This window comes from Natrix helvetica (genome assembly GCF_964273705.1).
Source record: "Natrix helvetica genome assembly, chromosome: 12".
In the NCBI taxonomy this organism is placed as follows: Eukaryota; Metazoa; Chordata; class Lepidosauria; order Squamata; family Natricidae; genus Natrix; species Natrix helvetica.
Genome location: NC_138556.1, coordinates 7,268,529 through 7,288,429, shown reverse-complemented (window position 1 = coordinate 7,288,429; position 19,901 = coordinate 7,268,529). Strand labels below are relative to the sequence as shown.

Here is a 19,901-nt window from a genome sequence, read left to right as displayed (position 1 = left end):
CTAGTCCCCTAATCCTCTTGGTTGCTCTTCTCTGCATTCTTTCTAGAGTCTCCACATCTTTTTTACATCGTGGTGACCACGTGTGGCCTTACCAAAGCCTTATAAAGTGGTATTAACACTTCACGTGATCTTGATTCTATCCCTCTGTTTATGCAGCCTAGAACTGTGTTGGCTTTTTTGGCAGCTGCAGCGCACGGCTGGCTCCTATTTAAATAATTGTCCACTAGGACCCCAAGATCCCTCTCACAGTTACTACTATTGAGCAAGGTACCACCTGTGCATTTTGTTTTTCTTGCCTAAATGTAGAACCTGACTTTATCTTTCTCATCTGTTCCACTACCTTGTCTTAACAGTATCATTGTGATGATTATTATTTGTTGGCTTTGCATGTACACTGAGAGCTTCTGCAAACAAAGGTTACCACCACCCCACAAATTAAAATTTAGCATAACAAATCTTTATCCGGCAAGCAGTTTGCATGTATTCCTTTATTTTACGTATACTCTCTCATATCCTTTCTGCTAACTTGGTATGTAACATTGAATCATTTACAGAAATGCAGGCCCATAATTATATAAATAGATTATTCATGCTTTAGCCTTTTTATTTTTATTTTTTTAGGAATAGGCCAGCAACATTTTTAAAGATAATATTCTAAAACTGGTGTTGGTTCAGAACAGCAAATTTTAACTCTGGAGGCATTTACCCGTGGCCTAAGCTGGGGACCCATTTCTATGGGCAGCTATGTGGCCAGGTGAAAGCACTTGCAAAACATTTTTAAAAAATAAAAGAGATGGACATTTATCGTCTTTAATTTTATTGCTGAATTCAAGAATTTCTTTCAGGAAGTAAATCATGAATGCTGCTGTCATGCAACTTGTTAAGCCAAAGCCAAAGAAATAGCATTGTGATTTAACATACTGTGCAAACTCAGCCAATGGTGGTTTATTCAATATAAACCATGCTTAGCATACTGTTGATGAGAATCCAACCCTAGAGATCCAACCTGCTATGATTCCCCAGTAATCTTGGCTTTTAATACCCCAAATGACTCAATTCAATTTTATATTGATATTATTAGCTACCTGCCGCATTTTTCTTTAACACCACAGTATAATTTAAATGGCTCCAGGTAATCCTCGACCTATGGCCATTGTTAAGTGAGAGACACCTGATGTTACAACTGTTTTTGCCATGGTTGTTCAGTGAAACACTGGAATTCTTTGGTGAACCATGAGCAGTAAAAGGGAATTCAGTTTCCCCCTTGGATTTTGCTTGCTGGAAGCCAGCTTGGGGGGCGGGGGGATGTCGCAAATGGTGATCTTGTGATTTCCCCCGGATGCTACAACCATTGTAAATACATACCGGTTGCCAAGGGCCCAAATTTTGCTCGCACAACTGTGGGGATACTCGCACAACTGTGGGGATACTGCTACAGTCATAAATGCAAGGACTTTTTGTCCGTGCCATTGTAACTTTTAATGGCCTCTAACAAATGGGTTGCAAGTTGAGAGCTACCTGTATCTTCCTGGCATGAGGGACCAACTTCCATGCTACTTGGGAATTAATACGATGGAAGTGAACACACCTGGATGGAACCAGATGGGAAAACCTATCTGGTCTATTATTGGCTCTTTGGAGATGCTCCTTGCGTTTCTCTGAGGACCTCTGAAGGCCAATGAAGGACATGTAAAGCCTCACATAAGCAGCATCTTCCCATTCCCCTCGATATTGACAAGGATTATCTAGTTTCTTTCTTCTTTTACTTGCTTGTCTTTTTACTGTATTTTCTTTTCTTCGGATGTATTTCTTATTGCATGTGTAAAATATTTGAATAAAAACTCAAAAAAGTACCGTATTTTTCAGACTATAAGATGCACCGGTGTATAAGATGCACCGAGATTCCGAAGAGGTAAGTAAGAAAAAAAAGGTTTTTGTCCTCCCCGGCCCTCAGGAGTACTCTGCAGGCTTTAGCAGGGCTGGGGGAAGGCAAAAACAGGCTGTTTTTCACCAAAACGGGGGCATTTTCCCCTTCCCCCAGCCCTGCTGAAGCCTGCAGTGCTTCTGGGGGTTGGGGGAAGGCAAAAACACCCCTATTTTTGAGGAAATGGTTCATTTTTCAGCCATTTGTTTACAAAAAAGGGATGTGAGGGCGGGCTTCGGGAAGCCAAAAATGGCTCTATTCGGTGTATAAGACGCTCCAACATTTCCACGCTCTTGGGGGGGGGGGGGGAAGGCACATCATACTCCGAAAAATATGGTATTGGCAAGGATGTGTGGTATGATGTGGGGTCAGCTCTAGTTCATGAATTAATGGGGGGGCTGGGATTCTCTCAGAGCTGCCCATTGAGGAGCAAGGGTACTAAAGTTTATTGGACTTTTTGAGGGACTCTAACTACAGGACTTTCACTTCGTCTTCTTACGCCAGTTCTCTCTCTAGAAGGACTTTCTCGAAACCTGCTGGGTACGTTCCTTAGGGACTGGAACACGTTTTCTCGCGTGTCTCTTTCGTGACAATTGAACGTTAGCGCTATGCCCACGTCGCTCTTCATAATTCTGGAAGAGCTGTCAGAGGTCCCATCAAAACATCGACCCAGAGCTATTTCTTTGGCTGTCCGAGGATCTTGATCGGTCACAGTATAGATCCCATAGTTGTGACCAAGCGGATCGAGAGGAGCCAACATCGTATATTCGCTGGAGTCATTGTTCACAGCCACGGGGAGGTGATTTACCAGATATTCGTGCAACATGTTGTTCACACTTTGCCTATAACAACTGCCCTGGGGGATAATCTTCACCAGCGTCCGGTCAACACGTTCTTGGTCGTACAACATGCCGCTGCACTTGAACTCTAGGCATGCCGTTGAAAAGTTACGATGGCCCATAGCACGGATGCTTCTCACGTCTCTGATGCCGTACAACTGGCCGACAGTCCGTGGATGGGTGCCCCCTGTGTTGCGAGATCTCACAATCAATTCAAGGGGCCCGTTGAGCCTCACTTTAATATAACACGCCCTGAATTCCATCGGTTTGGGCCACCAAGCCAAGTAGTCTTCCGTCCAGTTCATAGGGTCATCCTCATTAAAAGGAATGGTGTTGTAGTCATATTGGTTTCCTTCTACTCTGTAAAACCTGAAGTGAGCCGCGGAGGGGAGCGCCACCTCACACTCGTGCAGCTTTTCATAAGGGTATATAGGACCGTTGCTCTCTTCGGCAATGTTGGGCGTAGGCTTGGCCACGCTGATCCTGAAGGCCGTTTTCTTCACGTTGGGATCCAGATGATCGGTTCTCCTGTACTTGAGCTTGCTGAGGTATGGTTGTGGCACTCCCACAGTGAAAGGGTTAAGCTGGGGGGAGGAAGCAACCGCTTCAAGTTCTTCTCCTCCAAGACTAGCCATGATGTAGGCACTGTAGGCATCTGGGTTTTGGTCATCACAGAAAGCTGGGACACAAACACCACTAGAGCCGGTGATGGCACTGTCAAAGCGCCCCCAAGCTCTAGGGTTGGTAGAATATCCTGGGGTTGGTTCTAAGTTGATGACGGAAACAACCACACCTGCAACCTGTTCACTGCGCAGGTATCTCTCGCTTCGGTAAGCACGGACCTTGATGTAGCACCGTCTGTTTTCGGGGACGTCCAAGTTGAACAGCCTCCTTTCTCGTATCTCCATGTTGCCCACCAGAAATGTCCTCTCCTCTCGCTTTCCACGCCTGCTGTGGTCCAGTTCAAAATCCCCTTCTTCCTCCCATAAACCGGTTTGTGGATTCAGAGACCAAAGCTTCATCCCTTGCAGGTGTTCCGGCATTTTGATCTGAGCAGAGTCCAGACGGACCTTCACTTGGCCCGCGTTGAGAGATTCTGTAGCCGTTTCGTCTGTGAAATCCATAGAAAACATGCCGTATGTCCTCAGAGGAAGCATGTCCCCTTCGGCATCTACAAAATTCAAGTCAGACTGTGCTGTGGCTGCACCGGAGACATTTCTGGGGTCCAGAAAAGTCACACTGGCTTTCACTTTCCCTGCGTAGAGTTTTCCGTTCAGCCGGTAAAATGTATTGGGAGGGATTTCAACTTCGGCAATGGGATCTTCTCCTTCCATTTCTCCCAAGGGAATCATATTGGTCTCCGTGGATTCTAGTGTGATCGGTGGCTTTTTCCTTAACATCCTGACCTCATGGAACACTGCTCCACCATTTCTGTTGAATGGCAACACTTTGGTGGTGTTTACAAACTTCTGCAGGCGGTCCACAAAGGTGAGAACCAGCCTTTCGGTGTCTGGGGGCACTTGCACAGAAAAGGTGCCCTTGTAGCCCGTCATGCTGATCCTGTTGTTCCCCATGTAGATATGACCAAACCTCATGGGCTCTCCTGTATCAGACGCCACAGCTTGTCCTCGCACGGTGACTTTGACCTCGGTGCACTTCTGGCAGCCACACTCCACTGTGACTTTGATGGGAAGCGTGTAGCCGGCACATGTTATATCCCGTGTTTGCATCTTGGAGACCCCACAGCAGTAAGTGATGGTGTCCTTGCACCAGAAACCTTCACGTAATGTTCCGGAGCATGTGGTAGCCGAACATCTACCAACGTCGTAGTAGAAAGAATTGGTCAAGTTCTGAAAGCAATCGTGGGGCAGTCGGATAAGATAACTCTCGGGCCTGGACTCACAGGGTGTTCGGTTCTTTCCTGTTAAAATCAATTCCATAGGTTACTTATCAAGCCATCAATGGTAAGAGTTGTCTTCAATCAGGGATGGACTACCTTTTTGATTGGTGGTAGGTCATTTTGTACAAAGATCACAATACAGAGCAGGGGAAACCTGCAAATGGGCAACTTCATACCTTGAGGGGACACCGGGACTTGTTCTAGATAAGAGGGGGGGCATTTGGATTTTTCTAGAGGTTTTTTTCTCTTCCCCCAGATAGAGAAAAGGGTCGTTTTTGATTTTTCTAGACTTTTTTCCCCTAGATAGAGAAAAAAAGGTCACCTTTGGATTTTTCTAGACTTTTTACATGGGGAGGGAAGGGGCATCTTGGATTTTTCTTGATTTTTTTCCCGTAGATAGAGAAAAGGGTATCTTGGATTTTTCTAGACATTTCTAGATGGGGCGGGGGACATCTTGGATTTTTCTTGACACCCCCCCCCCAGATAGAGAAAAATGGCATATTGGATTTTTCTAGACTTTTTTTGTAGATGGGGGGGGGAAGGGGGGCATCTTGGATTTTTCTAGACACCCCCCCCCCCAGATAGAGAAAAATGGCATATTGGATTTTTCTAGACTTTTTTTGTAGATGGGGGGGGGAAGGGGGGCATCTTGGATTTTTCTAGACACCCCCCCCCCCAGATAGAGAAAAGGGCATCTTGGATTTTTCTATAGGTTTTTTTCCCAGCTAAAGAAAAATGTTAACTTGGAGTTTTCTAGACTTTTTTCCTAAATAGAGAAAAGGGCATTTTGGATTTTCCTAGACTTTTCCCCCTCTAGATAGAGAAAAGAGGGCATCTTGGATTTTTCCAAAGGGGTATCCTGGATTTTTCTAGACTCCCCCCCCCCCAGATAGAGAAAGGGGCATCTTGGATTTTTCTAGAGGTTTTTTCCCAGCTAGAGAAAAGTGTCATCTTGGAGTTTTCTAGACCTTTTTCCTAAATAGAGAAAAGGGCATCTTGGATTTCCCTAGACTTTTTTCTAGATAGAGGGGGGAAAGGGGGCATCTTGGATTTTTCTAGACCTCCCCCCCCCCTAGATAGAGAAAAGGGCATCTTGGATTTTTCTAGAGGTTTTTTCTCTCTCCCCCAGATAGAGAAAAATGGCATCTTGGATTTTTCTAGATAGAGAAAAGGGCATCTTAGATTTTTACCCCATTAAAAAAAATGCTAAGCCCAGGTGGAGGGGTGACAGTTTCTTTATAATCCTGCCTCAAAAGAGCAAAATCCTTTTGCTGTCTACCCTGATTTAACTTTGGTTTAAATTATAAGAAAAAGTCCTCGCAAAAGTAGAAATTTCACGTGGTCCTCGAGTTATGACCACAATTGAGCCCAAGATTGCTGCTGCTAAGTGAGACAGTTGTTAAAGTGAATTTTGCCTGGTTTTACGACCTTTCTTGCCACCGTTATTAAGTGAATCACTGCAGTTGTTAGTGATACAGTTGTTAAATGAATCCGGCTTCCCCACTGACTTTGCTTGTCAGAAGGTCGCAAAAGGTGAACACGGCCCTGGGACACTGCAGCCGTCATAAATATGAGTCAGTTGCTAAGGGTCTGAATTTTGATCCAATGACCATGGGGTTGCTTCAAAAGTGTCATAAGTGTGAAAAACGGTCATAAAATGGTCTCTAAAGGAAAAGTTGTAACTTGAGGACTTACCTGTATGCATTTTGTATGTTATGCACTTCACCTCATGTTATGTTCATACTATATCTTAGCAAGAACTTTATCCCTATGGGATTCTAATCTTGTTGTAGGCATGGTTTCTCTTTTGTGTCTCTCTTTCAAAGTCTATAGAGTTGGAAGGGACCTTGGAGGTCTTCTAGTCCCACCCCCTGCTCAGGCAGGAACTCCTATACCATTTCAGATGTCTGTCTGTGGGGATTTTCAATCCTCCAGGCATGGTTGTCCTAAAGATGCTTTTTCGAGAGGCAAGCGGACTTTCTGGTTTTTCTTTGAAGACTTTTTGCTTCTCGCTCAAGAAGCTTCTTCAGCTCTTTCATTCCCCACCATCCAGGCAGAGCTGAGAAGCTTCTTGGATGAGAAGCAAAACGTTTTCAAAAAAAAACAAACAAACAGAAAGTCCAGTTGCCTCTTGAAAAAGCACCTTTGGGACATACCATTTCAGACAAGTGGCTCTCCAATCTCTTCTTAAAGACTTGTAGTTTTGAACCTCTGGAGGCAAGTCATTCCACTGATTAATGGTTCTCACTGTTAGGAAATTTCTCCTTAAATCCAGATTGCTTCTCTCCTTGATTAATTTCCATCTGTTGTTTCTTCTCTTGTCTTCTGGTGCTTTGGAAAATAGCTTGACCCCCCTCTTCTTTATGGCAACCATAATAATAATACCTACTACTACCACCACCTATCCCAGACCTGAGTATTTTACTCATCCCTGGGCCACATCTGGCCCTTTGGCTCTCCCTGTTCAGCCTATTTCTTGGTCCATCTCAGATCTCCCCGAAAACAACTCACCTATGAGAGAAAGAGTTGCACTTTGCGACTTGACCGAACCTGCTTCATTGCTGGTCTTGCAAAAATATCGCCCGGCTTGATTCATCTTCAAATTCTTCAAAATCAAGTTGCTTTTATATTTATAGAGGGCAGGGTCCAGCAGAGTATCGTTGTGGAACCTATAAGAAAGATCAGAACTGCAACTCAGAAACAAAGCTATCATGTGTCCAGGGGTCTACAGCAGGGGTTTCTCAGATTCCGCCCCCCTCCCATTATTCTGAACCTGGAAGAAATGGCGGCAAAAAAAGAGCACACAATAGATACAAACTCAAGGGAAAGCGCTCCAAACTTGACTGCAGAAAATACGAGGTCAGCAACAGAGTGGTCAATGCCTGGAATGCACTTCCTGATTCAGTGTTTCATCCCCAAGCCCCCATAACTTTAACCTAAGACTGTCTACTGTGGGCCTCACCCCATTCCTAAGAGGTCTGTAAGGGGCGTGCATAAGCGCACCAGCGTGCCTACCGTCCCTGTCCTACTGTCCCCACTTATTCATATCCATTTCCTGTGTTCATAATCATGTTTATACTTATATCTAATGAAAGAAAGAAAGAAAGAAAGAAAGAAAGAAAGAAAGAGAAAGAAAGAAAGAAAGAAAGAAGAAGGAAGGAAGGAAGAAAAAAGAAAGAAGGAAAGAAGGAAAGAAAGAAAGAGAAGGAAAGAAAGAAAGAAAGAAAGAAAGAAGGAAGGAAGGAAAGAAAGAGAAAGAAAGAAAGAAGAAAGAAAGAAGGAAGGAAGGAAAGAAAGAAAGAAAGAAGGAAAGAAAGAAAGAGAAAGAAAGAAAGAAAGAAAGAAGAAAGAAAGAAGGAAAGAAAGAAAGAAGAAGGAAGGAAGGAAAGAGAGAGAAAGAAAGAAAGAAAGAAAGAAAGAAAGAAAGAAAGAAAGAAAGAAAGAAGAAGGAAGGAAGAAAGAAAGGAAGAAAGAAGAAAAGAAAAGAAAAGAGAAAAGAAAAGAAAAGAAAAAGAAAAGGTTGAGCTCCAAAATTAAATTAAGCTACTTTTTCCCAACTTTATAGGGCTGGGCCTAACTGCAGCTGCTCAAGAAGTTAGGGTGGAGGATTTGGGATGTCTCCATCCCCTGCTTTCTACAACAATGCATTGTACAATATTTGTACATGCACATTTCTTCCAGATTTTGCCATCTAATGAGGTTCTCCGAGAAGGACTTCCACAAAGAAGATGGGGTCAACTTTATTTTTCCAAGGCAAAAGAAGAAATATTGGGTGGAGGAAGCCAATCGGGGAGAGAAGCAATCTGGAACGAAGGAGAAATTTCCTGACAGTGAGAACCATCAATGAATGGAATGGATTGCCTTTAGAAGTTGTGGATGCTCCATCGCTGGAGGGTTTTTAACAAAAACTGGACATTCGTTTGTCTGAAATGATATAGGGTCTCCTGCTTGAGCAGGGGGTTGGGCTAGAAGGCCTCCAAGGTCTCTTCCAACTAAAGGAAGAGGAGAAGGAGAAGGAAGTCCAGTTGAGATTTAAGACATTCCATGAAACAGTAAAACACCCATCTGAAAACTAGTCTAGACTTGAAATAATATAACCCAGGTGTATTTCCTGCTGTCCTCTACCTCTTTGGGCTTCAGATCCCAGCATTTCCCTTGCCAGCCCATGAGAATGCTGGGAATGTATCCAGGTTGATGTTCCTCACATGAAGATGTTCCTAGCTTTGCACCATTTGGAACTATAGGTAGTCCTCAATTTACAACTGTTCATTTAGCAACCATTCCAAGTTACAAGAGCCCTGAAAAAACAGCGACCTACAATCAGTCCTTGCACTTAAGCATCCCAGCATCCCTGCGGTCACATGATCAATTTGCCGCCTTCTCCATTCTCTTCTGACAAGCAAGGTCAATGGGGGAAGCCAGATTCGCTTAACGACCTTGGATTATTATTATTATTATTTATTTAAAACCTACCGTGATTTGTTCAACGGCCTGGCAAATTTTTTAAAAAAGGCTGCAAAATCAAGCATGTCTCACTGAACCAACTTGCTTAGCAATGGAAACGTATGGTCCCAATTTGCTTGTAAATCAAGGATTATCTTTAATTTTGGAAGTAATCAGCCCAGGTTTTCGTCCTGTAACCCCATTTTAGGGATGCGGAGGCTCAGGGGCTGAGACGCTGAGCTTGTCGATCAGAAAGGTCGGCAGTTCAGCGGTTCGAACCCCTAGCGGCGCGTAACGGAGTGAGCTCCCATGACTTGTCCCAGCTTCTGCCAACCTAGCAGTTTGAAAGCACATAAAAATGCAAGTAGAAAAATAGGGACCACTTTGGTGGGAAGGTAACAGCGTTCCGTGCGCTTTTGGTGTTTAGTCATACCAGTCACATGGCCACGGAGTCGTCTTCGAACAGCGTTAGCTCTTCGGCTTTGAAATGGAGATGAGCACCGCCCCCTAGAGTCGGGAACAACTAGCACATATGTACATCTTTACCTTTAACCCTATTTTAGTGTCTTACCACCAATATCTGCCAGGTAGTGGATTTCCAGTGGCATGACAACAGAATGACACACTCTGACCCTCTCTTCTGGCTTTGTTTCCTGGATGCATCGTCATGTATGGTTTTTCTGAAAGAGAAAAAGCATTTGAATCTTCCCTCAACAATTGGAACGGCCAAGTTTGGCTACCATCTGTATTTCACTCTGACTCATCTGGAAGAGTCTGTAAGATGGGCGTACGCTAACCTCAACCCCCTACAGAAACATGGACGTCAGCGCCTAGAAACCCCCACCCCCCCGCAACTGCCGGGGGGATCATTTGGGAGTCGAAGTCGACCTATTGATACAGAATCCAGGCTGGGAGAGGTTTGACTCGATTCGATTGGCAGCTGAATCTTGCTTGACATAAAGGTAACAAACATACTTGAAAGTCTATCCTCCTTTTTTCCCCACAACGACAACAAGCCTGTGAGGTGGGTTGGGACTGAGAAAGAGATATTTGACAGATCTGCTCTAACGTAGATAAATCAAATTGGAAAGACCCTGGAGGTCTTCTAGTCCACCCCCCACCCTGCTCAAGCATTTGTCATCCTGATAAATGGCTCTCCAGTCTCTTCTTGAAAACCTCCAGTGATACAGCATCCACAACTTCTGGAGGTAGGCCATTCCGGTGATCTCTATCTCTATCTCTATATCTATCTATCTATCTCTATCTATCTATCTATCTATCTATCTATCTATCTATCTATCTATCTATCATCATCTCTATCTATCTATCATCTATCTATCTATCATCTATCTATCTATCATCTATCTATCTATCATCTATGTATCTATCATCTATCTATCTATCTATCTATCTATCTATCTATCTATCTATCTATCTATCTATGTCTATCTATCTATCTATCTATCTATCTATCTATCTATCTATCTATGTCTATCTATCTATCTATCTATCTATCTATCTATCTATCATCTATCTATCTATCTATCTATCTATCTATCTATCTATCTATCTATCTATCTATCTATCTATGTCTATCTATCTATCTATCTATCTATCTATCTATCTATCTATCATCTATCTATCTATCTATCTATGTCTATCTATCTATCTATCTATCTATCTATCTATCTATCTATCTATCTATCTATCTATCTATCTATCTATCTATCTATCTATCAATCATCTATCTATCGAAATAGCTGTGTGTGTGTGTATGTTCCAACATAACTCTGGAACTTCTTGAGCAATTTCAGCCAAACTTGGTACACAGATGACTTACTCTCTGGAAAATAATACTGGGGGGGGGGGAGAGACCGCCTAACACCCTTCTGAGGGGGGGGGTTGGCGGGTGTTCTGTTAAGATACAGCCTGTTGTGCCTTCAAATGGCTTCTACTGAACTGCCGTAAAATGGCTTCTATTGTATAGCACAGTGAAGTTGCCATGGTAATGGCTTCACAGTACTCCACAAGGAGGCTCCCTCTGGTAAGGGAGAAAATCCAACATTCAAGATTACATTTGGTCCAGACATTTTCCCCCTTATAAATAAATACCCGGGCAATGCCAGGTTATCAGCTAGTTGTCAATAAATTTCCCCTTAGTTCTAGGTTGATCTCTTTAATGATCTTCCACCCATTACTTATTGTCCTGTCCTCTTATGGTTTGGAAAATAAAACAAATAAAGCCTTCTCTACCCATCAAATACTGGAAAACTGCTATCATAACACACTTCGCCCTTTTGTTTTACATAACCAGGGCGCATAAGCATGCACTGTGAGAGCAATTCTGATTGCATATGTTTCATAGAAGCTGTGGCCGTGCATGGTGGTTATCACAGTGCAATCCTAGGGAACTGCAGGACTCATGAAGTCTATTCTGCCACTGAATGGGGGCCCAGCGTTTCCTTACCGGCTCTTTTCAAGTAGATACGAACAGCCGAGTAATTTTCAGCACTCTCTGACAAAGTGATCACAGCCGTCGCGTACTTGGATTGTTTAATTTGCAGGGTGGTTTTTCCATCAGGGCACAGGCCAGGAACCTCAAATGCCCCATTGTGGCCTGACTCTGTTAAGAACTTGGATGGCTTCGCTTGCAGATAGAGGCGGGCTCCAGCTGCCGGGGCGCCATCTTGAAGGACAACAGTGCCATGGAGTACATGTCCTTGGCAGAAACATGCATTGCATTCGGCATTCACCCAACCCCTGGAGCACGTCAGGTTGCAAACTGAAATGGGTAAGAAAACCATGAGTTACTCCAGATGATGATGATTAATTGACTGTGAATTCTGCTCTTTCACCTCCAGCAAAGTCTTTCAAGGGAGGATTTACAGTCACAGACCTTATCTGGCTCGGAGAGCTTGGAGAGCTGATATTTGCAAAACTTGGCAAGGAGTCTCGGAGAATCATGAACCAATTCAGCAAACTAATTGTCTCTTACAAACTCCACTCCCCTTTCACTCCTCTTGTATTTCCTCTGGGAGGGGCCATTCATCGTCCACCTGTGGCCTTACTCCCAAGTCACCCCTGTTCTTTAGCTGTTCCCTTCGTCTGGCATGCGCACTCTGTGCATGCGCACAATGGAACAGGCCCCAGCTGTTCATCTGCCTCACTGATGTCAGACCGGAGGCAGCAAATAACTACCAGATGGCTGCCTCTGAGACAGAGCCCTCATCAGAGCCTTCCCCAGACTCCAGGACTGGCCCATGGTCCTCCCCAACTTCCTCACTGTCCTAATCTGCAGCCAGCTCTGCTGGCCACTGGCGGGCCACAACACATGCATATTGCTAAACTTAAATTTCCACAGTTATCATGTTCTTAGAAAATACCTTTGCAAGGGGGTCCCAGACAAGCCCTCGCTTCCTCACTGATATCCTTACAGCGCGGATCCATGAAAGTATCTGCAAGACATGTCCTTCTCCGAGTCTGCACACCAGCTCGGTCACATTTTCCAGAACAGGAGCTCCATGTTGACCACGATGACCAGACAGATTTGGAATTGCCAGCCAAAGACCCTGGGAAGGAGACAGAGCCAGCAGCCATCTTAGGAGGTTGAGCAAGATGAGTCCGGGAAGACTTGAAAGGAAAGACCTAGAACTGCATGACTTCCTCTCCTTGTGGAGTGAAGCATCTGGTGATGGCTTGAGAAGCAGCTTCACTGCTTCACCACCCTGAGACTAATGGCTGTGTTGCACTGTTGCAGCAGCACAACACAACAGCCATGAAGCGACCACGCCCATGAGCAGCCACCCGGCAAACCCCCTTTGCAGCTGGGCGCAGCGCCATTCATTGACCTAGGGGTATTGCCAAGCCGCGTGAGCGCCTGTTTGCCGCCACCTGGCTCCTGCGGCTCGACGCCTTCAAAATGCCAGTGAATGGCACTCTGCATGGCTGGAGAGGGGGGTTGCACAAGTGGCTGATCCACTCTCGCTCGCGCGCCTCCCAGCCTCATGATGCCCTGGCCCAGCTCTCCCCAAAGAGCCAGGGCACCTCCACTGCCACCACCGCGTGGCTTTTTCTGCGGCTTCCAAACTGAGTCTTCCGCGCTGGGCTTACGCTTTATGGTTGTGGGCCAGCTGCCGGCAGAGCGTACAACCATAGAGCATACGCCCAGAGATCAGCTTGACGCATCAAGTTCTGCACTTCTATCCCGGAGGTGAAATTTCTCTCCATGTACTCTAGTTGCCATACTAGTTTTCCTGGCAAAGTCAGAACATGGGCTAGCTGTGGTACAGGTTTATACAATACAATACAATACAATAGCAGAGTTGGAAGGGACCTTGGAGGTCTTCTAGTCCAACCCCCTGCTAGACAGGAAACCCTATACCGTTTCAGACAGATGGCTATCCAACATCTTCTTAAAGACTTCCAGTGTTGGGGCATTCACAACTTCTGGAGGCAATTTCTGTTCCACTGATTAATTGTTCTAACTGTCAGGAAATTTCTCCTCAGTTCTAAGTTGCTTCTCTCCTTGATTAGTTTCCACCCATTGCTTCTTGTCCTGCCCTCAGGTGCTTTGGAGAATAGTTGGGCTCAAATTGTGGTCATAAGCCAAGGACTCCCTGTACTTGCACCACTCTTACCTGAAGGACAGAGAAAACGGACTGAATAATTGAAGCACGTTTGCCCCGGGGGCTGTTCCTTATTCAGGCACCAGAAGCCCTTGTGGACACTGGAGTGGACCACCTGGCCCGAACTGGTGGCGAGGACCCAGTCGGTGGTCCGGGCTTCAATCCGGATGGGATTTGGACACACCCTGTTCCGGTAATAGAAGCGAATGGCATCTAAGCGCTCGTAATCCCCGTTCCCTCCGGGATGATCGATGTTGAACCAGCTGGTCCACGATTCTTGGTCTGAAGGAGAAAGAGAGAAGGAAGGAGTGCAAATCGTACGGCCACAGGAAGGGGAATTGTCATCCTTACCATTGTAGGAGGTGGTGGGATTCAAATATTTTTACTACCGGTTCTGTGAGTGTGGCTTGGTGGGCATAGCTGGCTGGGGAATTCTGGGAGTTGAAGTCCACAAGTCTTAAAGTTCCCAAGTTTGGACACCCCTGTCTTAGATAGCTCATACGGTATTAAATACCAGCGATGCATCATCTTATTAAAAAATTCTTTTAAATTATCCAGTTCCAAGCTAAGAATAAAAATGGAGGCTGCTTAAGAAAGAAAGGCGCTTTTTCAGGAAGCAGCTGGACTTTCTGGTTTTTTTGTTTTTTTTTTGAAGACGTTTTGCTTCTCATCCAAGAAGCTTCTTCAGTTCTGACAGGATAGTGGGGAATGGAAGGATTGATATTCCTGGCAGACAGCTGGTCATTTGCATCCTTTTAGAGGGTCATTGAACCACTTGGGAGATTTATCTGTGTCCTCACAGGGTCACCTGAGTAGTGAACCTGATTCCTATAGTCTGCAATTTCTTTTCCTCTGGAAATCCGTTCTTACTCCCACACCATTCAAAGAGTCTTCATCCCAAATTGTATAGTTAAACGTCTGTAGAGATTCTCAGTCCTCCAGGTCATGGTTGTCCCAAAGGTGATTTTTTCAGGAGGCAACTGGACTTTCTGGTTTTTCTTTGAAGATGTTTCGCTTCTCATCCAAGAAGCTTCTTCAGCTCTGACTGGATGATGGGGAATGGAAGGATTTGCAAATTTTCTGGAAATCCGATCATACTCCCACACCATTCGAAGGGTGAAACCTTTCCATTCTCCAGCATGGATGGAGTCAGGAAAACTTGTCTTCTGTCCACAATGTTTTATGCTTAGAATAGCCTGTGTATTTCACTCAGAATGGAGATTAAGGCTGCATATAGCTTTTAAAGATATCTGTTATTTTAAACACTTTGCGTTTGCGGCAATTAATCTAACATTAATCTTCAGAGTAAACTGCTTGGTAAAATTGAGATTCCCCTTTATTTTCAGTCAACCTGTTCATCTCTGCACAGTCTAATATTTTTTTTAATTATCTGTTCATCTGTTGTTAACTTATTTGATTTTCAGTTTTGAAAATAAAGGATAAAGAGGAATCAGTGTACTTCAAGACATGGAGAAGATTTTATGACTGGCTAGAGAAAGGAATCTAGAAAAGAAAGTAAGGGAAAGATACAGATCCCAGACGATACACTATTAAATGAGAAAGCGGGGAAAGAGGGGGGAAACAGAAAAGAAAGTACTAAATATACAAGTATATATTCAAGAGTGAGATATAAAGGGGGGGGGAACATAGTTAGAATAGATTAGCGAAGGGAAGGGAATAAGAAATGATACTAAACTAAACTTTGGTTTGCGGAAATACCATCCCAAGAAAACATAAATTGAGATTTGAAAGAGACACCTATAACAACAGGAAAAGAAAGGGAGAGAGGAGGAGAGGAAGAGGAAGGAAGGAAGGAAGGAAGATGTAAGGAGAGATGGGGGAAGGGAGAGAAAGTGAAGGAGAACGGGTAGGAAGGGGAAGTGGAAGAGTAGGAGTAGGGGAGAGGTAAGGGAAGAAGGAAAGGGAAGGAGAGGAGGAAGGAAGAAAGTAGAGAAGGGAGGGAGGGAGAAAAGAAAGGGAAAATAAGGTGGTGTTAAAACAGTCAGATGGGATAGTAAATAAATCAACCCAAACTGTATATTATAACCTTTTAAATGGAATAATAAATGTAAAAGAATGACAAATGTAAAGAAGAAGAAGAACTATATGAATGTATACCTATAATTGTATGTAAGAGAATAAAAAAATAAAAAACTTGGGATTTACGATGCCAGGAAATGTCTGATTTATAAACTGGAGAAGGATGTTGACAATCACAATAGACTTGACTTTAGCTTTTTAGCAATCTGCTTCTTCGGGTGTTAGCCAGAATGAATTAGGATTTAGCAAGGATTAATCTGTTTTCCATTATCGAAGGGCACAGAGAGACCGACAGGATCTTTCATAAATTAAGCCATTTTAATTTGTTGTTGAAAACATAATAGCAAGCATATGGCATCTTAATTCTTTCTTAAAACAGAACTGCAGGGATTGGAAAATGACTTACTGTCTGAATTGTGTCTGGTCAAAAGGCTGTAGGGTTTTCGTCCATTGGCGATCCAGCTCACTGATTGTTTTAAAATCCGTTCACCTTAGGGAGGGGAAAAACAGAAACAAAAATGCTGTAAAATGAAAAAAAAAAAAAAAAGAATAGGCTGTTTTTAAAATTTGGTCTTCCAGCAAAATTCTGGAGCCAAGAAATTAATGTGAGCCCAACGTGTAGGCTGAATGAGATATGTCACTTGATGTCCATTTTGGCACACTGAATATTGTTTAATCAGTGTTGTTGTTTTTAGAGTTGTATTAATTTTGATTTTATTTTGGCTTTCTGTGTTACTTTTGGTGGTTGTTTTTTTTTAGCCAACAGTTAAGTTTTGAAGCTTTAAAAAGTCATTTTTTGAATGCTGCGCGCATGTGCGAAGCGCAAGCGTGCACACAAAGCACGCACTCACTGAGCCAGTTGTTAAACCAGTTGCACCCCTCCCAGGGATGGGTTCCTGCCAGTTCTAACCTCTTCTATAGAACAGGTTCCACAAATCTACCGTGCCGTTTAGAACCGGTTCCAGCTCCCTCTCCCTGCCATCTGCACCAAGCTTGCCCCGCCCGCCACTCACTGATTGGCTGGCTCACCAATCACCCTGCCTGCCTCTAAGAATCCTATCTAAACCTTAAAGTCTTAAAGCTGTCAAGTTTGAACACCCCTGGGCTTTTTTCTAAAGAGTTAGGGGTGCAAGGGTCTTGTAACCTGACAGCTTTAAGACTTGCACACTTCAATGCCAGAGTTCCTGAGCCAACATGACTGGAGGAGGAATTCTGGGAGTTGAAGTCCACAAGTCTTAAAGCTGTCAAGTTTGAACACCCCTGGGTTTTTTTCTAAAGGCTTAGGGGTGCAAGGGTCTTGTAACCTGACAGCTTTAAGACTTGTACACTTCAATGCCAGAGTTCCTGAGCCAACATGACTGGAGGAGGAATTCTGGGAGTTGAAGTCCACAAGTCTTAAAGCTGTCAAGTTTGAACACCCCTGGTTTTTTTTTCTAAAGGGTTAGGGGTGCAAGGGTCTTGTAACTTGACAGCTTTAAGACTTGCGTGCTTCAAATGCCAGAGTTCCTGAGCCAACATTTTGGTTGCTAAGCAAGAGCGTTGTTAAGTGAGTTTCACCACATTTTACAAGTTGCCACGTCCACCCAGTCACATGGCTGGCAAGCCACTCCCACTCGGACACATGGCTGGCAAGCCACTCCCATCCAATCACATGGCCAGCAAGCCACTCCCATAAAGCAGGCCACACCTACAGAAGAGGTTCTAAAAAAAATTGAAACCCACCACTGATCCCCCCCCCCAAGTAAACCCACGGGTCAGTTTCAAGCTCTCTTTTCCTAAACCCTGCAAATGTTTGAGAAGATAGGTGTCCGCCAGTAATTATAATAATGATGTAATCATGACTAGTAATTAATTAAAGTAATAATAATCAACCAGAGTGGAAAGGCAAGCAGTTAGATACAGGCCGTGAGGGTACAGCTATGATGGCCATATTTTCTTTGAAAAAAACAAAGGATTGGGGGGAAAAAGGGGGAGAAAATTTGAAACAGGTTCATAAGACTAAACAAAAATTGTTTATGTTTATAACTTTGCTTTACAAAAGGAAATCCGGGAGCAAAACCTGGAAACATTTTACAAAACTGTATTCTAATAAAGACATCTAAAATCAAACAGCTGATATAAATTTTCTTTAAAAAGACAATTCAGTTTCCCTATTTTTCATATAAACATTGAAGACCGTGCATTAAATTGTACTTTTTGTATAACCAAAATAAAAGACAAAAGTCCTTCTAATTAAAGAGATGTAGATTATATTCAAACAACATGTTTAACTAAATGAATAAAAACGTGGCATGAACTCCAAATATTAAACTTGGTTAGCTTTCCTTATGGGTGGTCTTAATAACATAAAAATGAAAAGATGGGAAAATACGCTTCCAGATGATTTAGGTTAAAGAACCCATTGAAAGACTGGGCTAATTTTATACTAATACAATATTAATAATTTACAGATTTTTTTCCCCTTTCCTTTCTTTTTTGGGACTTTATTCATTTTATTCATTGTACCATAATCTATACTCAAATATATAGAAACATATTGATGTTTCTTTTGGTGACTTAATATGATTGTGTGAACCCAGCATTTCTTGCTTATTTGTGGATTGTTGTGAATCAGGAAATAAATTAAATATACTGGGGGAGTTATATCTCAACGTTACCAAACCATAAAAAATCAGTGCAATAACCACTCAGGAAGTTAATCTGAGAAATCATACTTTGGATTTGCAGTGGTGGGATTTAGCCAGTTCGCACCACTTTCGGGAAAACCGGTTGTTAACTTTCTGAGCAGTTTGGTGAACTGGTTGTTTGAAGAAATCATTAGGGCAGAGAACTGGTTGTTAAATTATTTGAATCCCACCACTGGTTTGTACGTAACTCTAGAGAGGCTCAGCATGGTTGCGTTGAGCATATTGTAGGAAATCAATTGTTCTCTTGGCATATGTGTGCTTCAGTTTGAGTTGAAATGGAATTCTTCCCCTTTAAACACGGCTCAGATAACAAAATAACAGAGTTGGAAGAAATCTTGGAGGTCTTCTAGTCCAACCCCCCACTCAGGCAGGAAACCCAATACCATTTCACTCTAATGGTCATCCTATCTCTTCTTCAAAACCTCCCGTGCTGGAGCACCCACAACTTCTGGAGGCAAGCTGTTCCACTGTTTAATTGATCTAACTATCAGGAAATGTCTCCTTAGCTCAAGAATCGACAACTTTAAACACTCAAAGAGCCATAAAGGTCCTAACCGGAAGCCCCCCATTCAGTTCTGGAGCCAAGAGGAAGTCCGGTTCCCCCACCATAGAGTCTCCTCCTAGCGTGGCGTCCTTTTTCCTCTACCTGTCCTAACTGAACGCCCTATCCATTATGGGGCCGACCAGCGACAGGGAGCCGCAGCAGAGGGATGAAAGAGCCACACGAGGCTCCAGAGCCACAGGTTGCTGACCCCTGCCTTAGCTCTAGGTTGGTTGGCTCTGTGACACAAGTTGGAGTGTGTAGCAACCCTGCCATTTTGAACATCTGAGGAAGGTCAGCCACACTCACCAGAAATGCAGGCAACTGCAAGAAGGAGGAAGGAAAGCAGAAGCTGTCTCTGTAATTGAATCATCTTTTAACTCCAGAAGAGGATTCTCAGGTGCTAATTTCCAAGCAGGTCAAAAATGCATTTGGATCATCGCGCATGAACAGTGTGGCACCTGGGTGTCATACATTCCAATACAAATAAAACTAGTAGAATTAATCATAGTTACTACATTCAACCAACTTATATATTTCTAATATTAATAATACACATTTATATTGTTATAGTCTTGTCATTATTTAATTATTCCATGTTTTCTCTTGTTATTGCTTTAATTTTATTATGTAAAAGGGTATACATTAATATTCCCCCTTTCTCTTATTTCTATCTCTTATTCTAACTTTTAATAATGTCACCCTTTTTAATAAAGACATTTTTGTTCTATCCCATCTAACTTCTAATCATGTCACCTACCTAGAAAAGAAAAGAAAGAGAGAGAAAAAGAAAAGCAAATTAGAACGAAAAAGAGAAATCATCTATCCATTGTCTCTTGCCCGCTTCAGTACTTTAGTTGCTATGCTTTTTTTTTGACTTGCCTCCCATATTCCGCTTTTGG

General features: G+C 43.3%; 1 protein-coding gene across 1 annotated transcript; it reads right to left on the bottom strand.

The window, feature by feature from the left end:
* Window positions 1-809: 809 nt before the first annotated feature.
* CILP (cartilage intermediate layer protein) lies at window positions 810-19,393 on the bottom strand. Its single transcript, XM_081964436.1, has 8 exons — window positions 19,309-19,393; window positions 16,178-16,261; window positions 13,744-14,013; window positions 12,490-12,675; window positions 11,574-11,888; window positions 9,678-9,786; window positions 7,175-7,332; window positions 810-4,684 (listed from the first exon to the last, which is right to left on the bottom strand). The coding sequence occupies exons 1-8, from the start codon at window positions 19,370-19,372 to the stop codon at window positions 2,370-2,372; spliced, it is 3,501 nt and encodes a 1,166-aa protein (XP_081820562.1). The 5' UTR covers window positions 19,373-19,393; the 3' UTR covers window positions 810-2,369.
* Between the last annotated feature and the right edge of the window lie 508 nt (window positions 19,394-19,901).